The sequence below is a fragment of the Centroberyx affinis genome, unplaced genomic scaffold (genome assembly GCF_046629955.1).
Source record: "Centroberyx affinis isolate AG114_WGS23_722 - 3 ecotype Tasmania unplaced genomic scaffold, CSIRO-AGI_Caff_v1 ptg004352l_1, whole genome shotgun sequence".
Lineage (NCBI taxonomy): Eukaryota > Metazoa > Chordata > Actinopteri > Beryciformes > Berycidae > Centroberyx > Centroberyx affinis.
This window is the reverse complement of record NW_027282050.1, coordinates 248,285-258,977: the sequence shown is the minus strand read 5'-3', so window position 1 is coordinate 258,977 and position 10,693 is coordinate 248,285. Positions and strand designations below refer to the sequence as shown.

The 10,693-nt window shown below is 40.7% G+C and overlaps 1 protein-coding gene across 1 annotated transcript; it reads right to left on the bottom strand.

Annotated features, from left to right (window-relative positions):
• Nucleotides 1-1,848: 1,848 nt before the first annotated feature.
• gnat2 (guanine nucleotide binding protein (G protein), alpha transducing activity polypeptide 2) lies at nucleotides 1,849-9,409 on the bottom strand. The gene is made up of 9 exons (XM_071543581.1): nucleotides 9,304-9,409; nucleotides 6,058-6,100; nucleotides 5,038-5,179; nucleotides 4,717-4,874; nucleotides 4,019-4,147; nucleotides 3,771-3,900; nucleotides 3,525-3,678; nucleotides 2,635-2,850; nucleotides 1,849-2,180 (listed from the first exon to the last, which is right to left on the bottom strand). Exons 1-8 carry the CDS (start codon nucleotides 9,407-9,409, stop codon nucleotides 2,660-2,662), a joined length of 1,053 nt encoding a protein of 350 aa, XP_071399682.1. The 3' UTR covers nucleotides 1,849-2,180; nucleotides 2,635-2,659.
• Between the last annotated feature and the right edge of the window lie 1,284 nt (nucleotides 9,410-10,693).

Below are 10,693 nucleotides of genomic sequence, written 5' to 3'. Positions count from 1 at the left end.
CTACGCACCAGGACCAAAACAATCTGCCTGTTTATCAAATCCATTACTTCATCGCAAAGTTTCACAGCTGATATGTAGATTTCGTTCACCTGTCTTTATGTTGCATCTTCTCTTAGCTGTAAGTCTGTATCACATTCCTTTTATTGAATATTTGCTCTCTTTTTTTTGCATTTGTTATATTTTATTTGAATTTTGGGTTGCACTTACATAGAATTTTCATCTATTGGATGTGTGAATGCCATAACTTATGTATGGGAAAGGATTTTGTGTGAACCATTTTGATGTATATACTCTAACCAGTTGTGTCTGAGATTAGTAAGCAGGAGTCTCATGAATTCAGTAGTTTTCCTTGTTTAAACATGAGAGGTGCAACATAGCTGTGTACCTAGTTATTTTTATTTTAACTGGACCACTTTGTATTGAACAATATTTTTATACTTAAGACACATCACTGCAGCACCATTTGCAAGGTATTGTTAAGGGAGAAGTGTGCTTGATCTGTGCTCATTCCATTGGACTTTGAAAGTGACTGATAATATTAACTGCATGAAAGTCAGTTCAGAGGCTCATTTTATCGGCGGTAATTTCTTAATCCGCCGGATACGGGGCGAAGAAGTATAAACACACCAAAAATGACAAGTCAGATAGTAGTTTGATGTAGTCAGATGCTGTATTATTGTCCTACGGCCCTAGCTGTGGTGTAATACTGCCATTTTGTAAGAAGCCTGTTACCAGTTTAATCTGGGTTAGATCAGTCACTTCCTCCACAGAGAGGTTATGGTAGCGAATATTCCTGAAGGGCAGGCAGAAGTTACATGTCTAGTTCACTTTGAATTTCTGCAGTTGTATTGTTCATTTTAACACCATTAAATGATGGCACAAAGCTGTCTTCTTCCTTCCTTTTTGTTCTGTTAAATGCCTTACCAAATACCAGAATGCCACCACTACTGGCCACAGTGCCAATCGACTGTATCCACTGTGAGGCTTTTGCTCTATTGGCCTGCTGAAAGGTAAAGGCCCGTAGTCTCATGCCGATAGAGCAGGGAAGGAGGTCATGCAGAATAGAAACGGCATTGTTGACTTCTGTGACGTACCTTCGTGCTTCGGCTCGTCCCAGCAGCTGCTCCAGGCGCCGCAGCTCTCCGATACGTCTGCCTTTTATTGTCTTCTCTTGCTTATTGCCTCTGTAACGCTGCCATTTCCCCTCTGACTTGAACAGGAAACTTAGATAACGTGAATGACAACCTCAGGCGTTGACAGCATTGTTTTCAGATTTCAATGTGCATTTTTCTCTGAATGACACTGTGATTCTGTAGCGAAGGCTCAGAGACACAAGTGAAGTTAATGCATCTTTATTTCATGCCTCTACGTTTCATAAGAAAGGACAAACTCAGTAGATTTACAATCCCTTTTCATAATAAAGCATCATCCCTCTAGTGTTTCCCTCTCTTTCTCTTATATTCATATAGATTTATGAATTATTTGTCTTTCAAAATATAATGAACAATCTACTCTTATGTACAAAGTTTCTCTACCATGTTTGATCCTCTTAAATTTATTCATCACATTAAAATGTAAGTGAATTGAAATACATTAACACTATATAGATTAGGATACATGTACAATTTGGTTTGTAATCTGGATACACTGTAAGCACTGGGAATATCTGTGATATCTGCTCAGCAACTTTTTACAGTTAAAATATCAAGACCACAGAGACTACTGTACTCAAAAACAAAAACAAGGTTGCAATGTTGCTATTCAATATATTAATAGTTTCCCTTGGGTTATTTTTATTAATTTGACAGGGATTGGTTTCAATAGTAAATGTAACCAACACAGTCAGAAGTTACATCTTAGGAAGCAGTGAAGATCGACTGAGCAACTATCTCGACTTTTCTTCGTAGTGTTCGGCTCGTTCTTGCAGAAAGCTGAGTGTCCGCAAGGATACGGTGACTCGATAGTTGTTGTTTTTTAAACCCAGCTGGAGGTGCACTGTGTTGCGGGGATGTTCTGTCACGATGATGATGTGCCAGGAGCAGTGGAGGACGGGGACTTGGCATGGAAGTGATGGCATTAACACAACAATTGGGCAAACTGAGGCTCCTCTGCGCTCCATCAGTACACTTCTCAGTTAATGCCAATATGCGAGGTGAGGGGTTAAGGTAGGAAAGGAAGTTCTGCAAAGTAGAACAAGATAAGAATTAAATCTCAAGCATGTTTCCACTTCATAAATCTATCTAGTCGAGAGCCTCAAGATACCCATCACTCCTTTATACATAAAACACTTTGCTACACTCTATACATAAATGTTTTTGCTACACTTGTCGCCTCGGGAGGCATTGATGGAGACATTTCATCAGAAAGCACACTACAGGGAATGCTTGATGTGTCTCATTATCTGCCTCATCCTCACTAGTCCCAAAGGGTCTAAATTGTCTGTGTGGTATGAGTTTGTATTTGCTCATATTATGGCCAGAAATTGTTGCTTGGCAACACAGGGTGGCCAGATATGATACACTGTATGAGGTTTAAATTGAATTGCCAGGGGTCTGCCTCCCAATGACGGGCCACATCTGGACCTTATTACACTGTATCAACAAAGCCGCTGGGATTGATGTGGTCACTTCTCACCTTTTTTTTTTCACTCTGAAGCTGCTTAGAAAAGACCGCAATCCTTAAGGTTTTCTTTGATGATGATGTCTGTCACAGCGTTGAACACAATCTGGACGTTCTCTGTGTCTGTGGCACAGGTCAGGTGGGAGTAGATTTCTTTCACACCCTTCTTCATGTTCAGGTCCTGGAACTGCGTCTTGATGTAGTTGCTGGCATCCTCATACGTGTTGGGGCCTACGAGAAATTAGGGGTGTGAAGATGGGAGTGGCTTTAGTAACAGGGTTCAAAAGTTTAGTTTGAAAATACCCTACCTTCTTTACATTGAGACTTCTGCATGAGCATCACTGGATGTCAGTCAACTTAAATTTCATTACGTGCATAATAAAATTTCATTGAGGGGAAAACTCCTAGTTAATTCATTTAGTCTGTCTTTCATCTTGACAGAACAATTTGGATCAGAGAGGAGGAGAGGATCACATGTAGGGCAATCTGAGCCTCCGCTCATTTCTGAAACGGTGCTCACAAATTTTTCTACAAATTAGTTACCTCAGTCTGCAGTCTTTTGAATTCTAGTGCCGTTCACAAATTTGTTGCTTTTCACACATTTTTCTGTCACAGAACTGGTCTCATATTAACCGAGGCCCAATCATGACTTGGTGGCAGCTGCCTGTGACCTTCTCTCACCACATGATGGACTGACAGATGTCGCCTCATGCCCTCGCCATGCATCTAGCCTGAAATTCTCACCCCTCCATCAAAATTAGTCAGCAACTGCAGGAACTGTGACTGTCATCGCACAGCGCGCAGCAGGCATAATTCATGATCCATTAAGGCAGAATTTGTCCTAACAGGCACTCAGGCTTGATGGATCTGAAATGCTCTTAGCTGGCGGCGTCAGTTGGCTTTACCGTCATAGTCTGGGAAGCAGATACTCAGATGGACTTTCTTGATCTTCTCTTGGAAGAGATCCTTCTTGTTGAGGAAAAGCACGATGGAGGTCGTTGCAAAGAATCTGTGGTTGCAGATACTGTTGAATAGATGGAGAGACTCGTGCATGCGGTTCTGGAAAGGTCAGAGAGGAACAGGGCAGGTGAGTGACTGACCTGTCTTTCTTCATAGGCTTTATGATTGGGGGAATTGGGGTCCCAACTCACCACTTCATCATCCTCTACCAGCACCATGTCGTATGCGCTGAGCGCCCCGCAAAAGATGATGCAGGTCACACCCTCGAAACAATGGATCCACTTCTTTCTCTCTGACCTCTGGCCGCCCACATCGAACATCCTGTTCATCAATGAGAGTCAAAAGAAGTCAATCAAGATGCGATAATGTTCAGTCAGTTTGTGGCCTAAACAGTGTTATCTGCTGTCAGAGTCGTGCGGTACGCTCGCTGGCGACTAACCTGAAGTGCAACTCTTTGCAGGCGAACTGTTCTTCGATGATACCAGTTGTCTTGACTCGAGATCGCAGCACATCCTGCTCAGTGGGGAGATAGTCTGGCTTGCAGATTCTGTCCATTTCATTGAGGTAGCTGTGGATGGCAAAGTAGAAATCAAATCCAGTCTTTATCTATACATCAAGATGGAGCCCCTCACTTAAGCTCCTTAGCTGTTAAGCGGGAGTTGAGTCTTGTCATACTTTGTGATCCCAATACTAATCCCAATAGTAGACAGTAGAGCTGGGCGAAATATCGTACAATATTGATATTATGATATGAGGCTAGATATCGTCTGGGATTTAGGTTATCGTAATCGTAATATTGTGTTATAACTTAAATGTTACTTCTTCATGGTCTTAAAGGCTGCATTGCAGTTAAGTGATACAATTTTCTGAGTTTATTAGCCTGTTCTGGCTAAAATGAACAGTGATTGGCTTTACCTGCTCAACATATCCACATTACTTATTACTGATTACAAATTACTGATTACTAATGATCATTACTCAAATATCTTATTAAAACACGAATACCCAGCCCCAAAATATCGTCTCGTTATCCATATCGAGGTATTCGATCTAAAATATTGTGATATTTGATTTTGTAAATATCGCCCAGCCCTAGCAGACAGGGTATGTGACACGGAGGCCGTGTGGTTTACTCACTAGCCAGCAGAGTCGTTGAGTTGGTACTCAGCAGCTCTCTCGAAGCCGGCCTGCACACCAGAGTCTTTCCACAGCTTCTTGATAACGTCAGCGAGCTCGGTAGGCATCGTGCCTTCCTCAATGGAGTCTGACAAGTTCTGCAGCTTCTGTGCGTCCTCCTGTGGTCGCACACACACACACACACACACACACAGAACAAAAAAAAGAACAGCATCAGCACACTCACGGCATTTGCACTGCTAAATATTCCGATTTTATGTCCATCCAAAAGTTAAGCATGTCTAGTATGCATGTATAAATGTTTTTAGTGTACTATGAGACCTGTGCAGAGGGTCCACCAAAATCAATGCCCAGCAACTCCATGCCTCTGATGATAGCCAGAGCGGACTGCAAGATGTTGCCAAAGATGATTGTTCTGAACTCCATTTGTTCCTCTTTTGTGTAACCACCTTGATGCAGAATCCTTTACAGAGGGAAGAGAGTTGAGGGGGAAGCGAGTCAGTCGAGGACAAATCTTTGGCAAACTTTGCTACAATTAGTCTGTGCTCAGCTGAGTTGGTGGGTATGTCATATCGCTACTGATAACAGTAAAGTCTGGAAATAAGTTAATTCTCAATCAAACAAAATTAGAATTTTCTCTCTTAAAATGAAAAGACTACATGTACTAGGGTCAAGTAGAGTTTATGCTGAAGTCAGATGTCCACATATTACTTATAAAAACCTAACTTCATGCCAAACTACATTACCATCTACTGGAACTACATAATCATTCAGTGTTTCTTCTGTCATTTTTATGCAGCTAGTTTTGTCCCAGTAGTGCAAATTTCTTTTTTTTTTATCTTAATAAAATCATTACTTCTGAGACTACTTCTTTGGACTATACTTATTTCAGTTTTAGACTAAATTACAGTGGTAAATTAAATTTCTCATGTTCTCTATCAGTGGTGGTGACTTCCTTGCTGTGGTGGCGCATCACTGCTAAATGAACACAGAGGGAACACTGTCACCTGCTCACAGTGCCACCCTGTGGTCTGTTACTAATTTCATTCAGCTCTCACTGCCAGAGTGTAACTAACTGGACAAAGGCAAGTGCTGACAAATCAGTGCAAGCGGATGTTTGCCCCGTTGACCTTTGTAATTGGCTTCACTGCAAGTGAAACGGACAGAGATGCGGGGGAATTTTGGCCTGCTGTGTGTATTCCCTACCAGTGAGCTTAGAGGGATTTTCCGCTGCTTTGTGATTCCTCACCACTGACATGTCGTGTACACCATTATTTTATTATTTTATCACATATTTTAGTCCAATCAGTTTGTCAGTTATACCCTTCTAGTTTTACTTACTTCATTTGTTTTACAATGGTGCTTTTCCCTGACTCACCAGCGCCTGGAAGAGAAGACAAAGATTATGATTTATGATTTATTTAATTAACTGGGGCAGTGCATATTAATGTAAATATACAAAATTTAGCCACCAGGCAACTTTTCATCTGTTGTCCCTCAGCGTGTCGTTATCACAGTTAAAATACATGTCACAGTTTAATGAATCTACATAACACCTACATGACACCATGTCCGCTGTGTTTCTGTCCAACATGCCATTGAATAGACACACACTGTAGACAGCAAACATGGATTTCTAACATGATTACATTTTAAGTGACACCATTGGATGTACTGGACTGTAAGTGGCTGTATTGCTGGCTAGAGAAAAGAGGAAGCAGATCATGCTCAGGCCAGAGGGAATTCACCGCGTCACACAACCAAAGATGGATGTCCTGCACTCGCTGAAGCCACACTGAGCTCTATCCACAGGCTAATTGCTTGAGCCTTCAACACGTCACTCCTGTTATTGGCTCACTCCTGCCTAGAAACTATTATAGGTTTCATTCCTGCTCGCAGTCAGTAACAAGTTTATTTTGTTCATTTGTCATAAAGTGGTAATGTGATAGCGTCAGGATTGGTTTTTGTCGGCTGTGATGATTTTTAGATTGCCTTTATTTTCACTCTGTGAGTCATTCCTTCATACTGTGCTCGTTACTTGAATGTGCCTTCAGGCTTAGCACTGGCATTGAAAGTTTAGACTTTTAGGCTGTTATATCGCAAAAGTAGATGTTTTCTTAAAAATTTCCAATACATGTTTAAAGTGTTAATTTCCTTGATCTTCAGAGCTGATAATGCTGAAAATGCAAATCCTGTGACACCAACAAACTGAATTGCTTAACATGGTGAAAGTAAAATTCGTGGATAGATATGTTTACATATTAGAAATCAAATTTTTTTTCTTTCATAACTATGATATTTAGCGTGGGAAAGCGGCTGTTTCTTTAACCATCTCAGGAAATGCAGTTGATATCAAAGGTTTGCATTTTTCTTGTTCTTGAGAGCCAGTTGCTCAAAACTCATAAAACAACTTTGAAAGGAGTTTGGAAGTGTAGGAAAAACTCTACTACTACAACTTTCGGTGGAACTTCCTTTTAAGCAACTCCATTTAGTTTTCTTTGGTATATCCACCTTGATGGAGAATTCTTTGCAAAGGAGAAAGGGGTATTTTTTTCATGCAAATACCCAAGAAGTACCAGGATTTGGTACAGAAGAGCTTTAAAATATTGGAGACTTCTTCATATGACAGTTGGCTCTAGTGCAGTGGTTTTCAATCATGTGCCATTGAGGCCTAAGAGTATGCTGGTTTTCATTCCAGCTGGTTTCACTGGTTAGTCACCTTCAACCAGAATGTGGAGAACTAACAGGTGAAATCAGCAGGTGAAGTGTTTGATTTGAATGAAAACCTGCAGACTCCTGGGCCTCGATGGCAAACCCTTTCCACCTGTCTATCAAAGCCCACAAGATGGCACCCTTCCTAACTTTTCTGATCCAGTTCTAACTGACTTATCTCTGATACTCTTACTGGCTGCTGAAGGCTTGAAACTCCTCCACATATCTGATGGATGTAACTGTTAAATCTCAGAGTGTTTTGACATTTTTTGAAAGAATAATGCAGTGTTGCAGCCATGAAAATTCAGCCAGCCCTGCTTTTAGGTGAACTAGTTGACTGGGATTCAGTTTTTCTGGTAAATACATTTATACATTAAATACTTGATTTCCAACACATATCACCGGTGCCATTAAAAACAGACACAGCGCAGATGTTAAGGTCACTTTAGGAATGTGTATAAAGCTATCTTATCCTGCATGGTGATTGTTTATTTACACTATAATACAATAAGAGTATTGCATTTCTCACATTCGGAGTACACACTGATGTTATGATAAATGTTGCTGTTGATGATGATAATGATGATGATGGTTTTGATGTTATGATGACGAATCACGCTTTATACGTCATGTAATTTATGAGTTGAGGGACCAACAAAAGACTCGGCAAGTGGATCTGGACTAAACCGGTTAGCTAATCGGCTTGACATATCATCACTGCTCTGCCGTGATTCATTTAGACCGAAGGCTAAAGGCTTTTAAGTACCAACGTCCTTCCATTAGAATTGAAAAGTCATTCTTCATTTTGCAAGGCTGTCAACGTAGTCTAGGTAAATTTGAATAATTAACGTATTTGCCACCACAATTTCAAGTATAATTGGCAAATATAAAAAAATATATATACTGACTATAATGTCCTTTTAGGAAGTTGAACTTCAACAATGAGTGGACTGTCTTTTCTTTTTCAAGGTTTTTACTTTTAAAAACAGATCTCCACAGTGGTAAAACCGCTCTGCCTACCTGTACAAGTCTAAGTCTGCAATATCTCCTGTATATTCTGCCTAACTTTAACATGAAATTGATTGATATTGATAATGTTCAATGTTTTTTTGTTATTTCTTCAGGTGACTCTTCTGTTTTGCCTTAGAAAACACATCTTGCAGTCTGAGCTTAATCTCAGATCACTGTTAACCCTTTCTCTCTCTCTCTGCTGCCCTTACTCCATCTAATGCCCTGTCAATTTTGTTGCACAAGCTTAAACTATCTTCTCATCTTTCATGTTCTAATAAACTAATGGATGAGTCTTATCCAGAGACAAATAATCTGCAAGGCCTCTAAATCCCCTGAGTATATTCCATATCTAACAAGCAGTGAACAGATGTGCCAGTCCGGGTTTACACCTCCTCAGATGGCTCATGTCCAAGACTTGAGGAAAGCTCGGTAAATAAGCTCATAAAGTCCTGAGGGAAACATCCAGCATTGACCAGTGAATACAGTTCAATACTTCTTCCATTGTGGCAAAGGTCTTTAACATCAATTAGCTCTCTTTTTGAACCATTCAACGTCTGGTTTAGCTGTCAGTGCTCAGTGAAAGCCGACTAAAAACATTTTCACACAACTGAGTCATGTTTTTTTACCTGTGCATTTATCCTTGAGTGACACCTGACTGATACTAGAGTACTCTTCTACTCTGCAGACCTGTACCTCCATAGAAAGTTTTGTAAAATCAGAGTTGGGAAGTTACAAAGTTAAACCTGTAAAATACAGAATCTTTTGAAATTACAATCTGTGAATCTGAGCATCTTGGCATCACTGCAGCCTGGGACTGAAGGTCCATATGCCACTTGGTGCCACAAGACTTTAGAGTCCACTTACCAAGCAGTAATAGCTTGACTGTTTTAGAATCCTTATCAGCATCTTCCTGGAGTTGTTTTTCCAACTCCTTTGACTTTTTATCTTCGGCGCTCGCTCCTGCACCCATGCTGTCTTCGTCCTCCTCAAAATCAAGATCCTCGAGAATGGAAATTTTGACGGTTCTCTCTGAGCAGCTACAGAGAATCTGGACACAGCACTAATCGTGCTGAAAGGCGATTTCAGAGCGGAAGGGGATTGGGAGGGAGGTGCTTGAGCCTTCCTGGCTTCTTAGACCTTTTTCGATTAGATGGTCAGATGGGCACTGCTCAAGGGTCAACTCAATTCAGCAGCTCTGTCCAACTCCAGGATCCACCCTTTAATTCCATCTCCTTAAACCCCTGTCTTAGGAGGTGCCTCTTCCTGATTGGTCAGTCAATCCAATTAGCCTAGTGAGGGCAACAGTCAATGATGTAAAAAGGGAAAATGAAACACTCCCCATCAGTAGATCAGAGATTTTCAAGTCCACAATATCAAGGTGTTTTTCCATGTCTGGAATTTATTGATTGGGTTTGTGTATGTGTGCATATATGTGTGTATGTGTGCTATATATGTGTGCATATACAGTATATGTGTGTGTTAGCTCATGCAGAACTATGGTGCAGTTGCATTGGAAAACAATTCACATTCCCAACCCACACCTCACTCCCACTGGACTCTTCAGTATTGTCCTCCTCTAAGTGGCAGTCACATGGACGGAGCAGGGAGGGAGGCATTAAGGTCCCGTAAACTTCTTATGGTTAAGACGTTTAAATCCCAGGTGGTGTGATGCCGGCTAAATAAAGCAACTGTCACTGTACCGTGGTGTTTAATGGGGCCTGAACATTAACACGACCTAAGTGTGTTCGCCAAGTTATTTCACTGATATCAGCCTGAATGGGGTTCAACATACTAATATTCAGATATTCTTACTGTGAGAGTAGAAGTTTGTAAGTGTCGTTTGTCTTATGTTACGTAAGTGTGTTGTGGCAGGATTGGAGCAGTTGATCTGTGAGCAGGTCAATCTTGTAGGGTTATAGATGGAGGTCAGTGGGCCTTGTGCTCAGGACTGTTACAGTACGTTCCCGCTCCTGCAGACTGCTCTGTCAATTAGCGCAATATAATGAGATATTTTAGGTTATATTTTGCCTAAACACTGCTTACAAAGCTTTGTTTATGTTAGTTTAGTTTAGTAACTTTAGTGTCCCAGCGGTGAAAATTGATTTGATAGCCTAATTGCTATTTTCAATAGCAATTGAAAATTGCTATTTTCAATAGCAATTAGGCTTTCAATTTACCTTTTATAACCTGCTGGACGGTGTAGTATATTGATAAATATACTGTATATTGTAGTGACTGCATGAAGTGGTAATTC

What these genes read in the sequence shown, in the direction of transcription:
- gnat2 (XM_071543581.1), bottom strand. Translation starts at nt 9,409, where the DNA reads ATGGGTGCAGGAGCGAGCGCCGAAGATAAAAAGTCAAAGGAGTTGGAA. An exon ending in AGTCAAGCTATTACTGCTTG is followed by an intron (nt 6,101 to 9,303) that starts GTAAGTGGACTC and finishes CTTCTCTTCCAG; the next exon opens with GCGCTGGTGAGTCAGGGAAA. An exon ending in CTGCTTCCCAGACTATGACG is followed by an intron (nt 2,851 to 3,524) that starts GTAAAGCCAACT and finishes AATTTCTCGTAG; the next exon opens with GCCCCAACACGTATGAGGAT.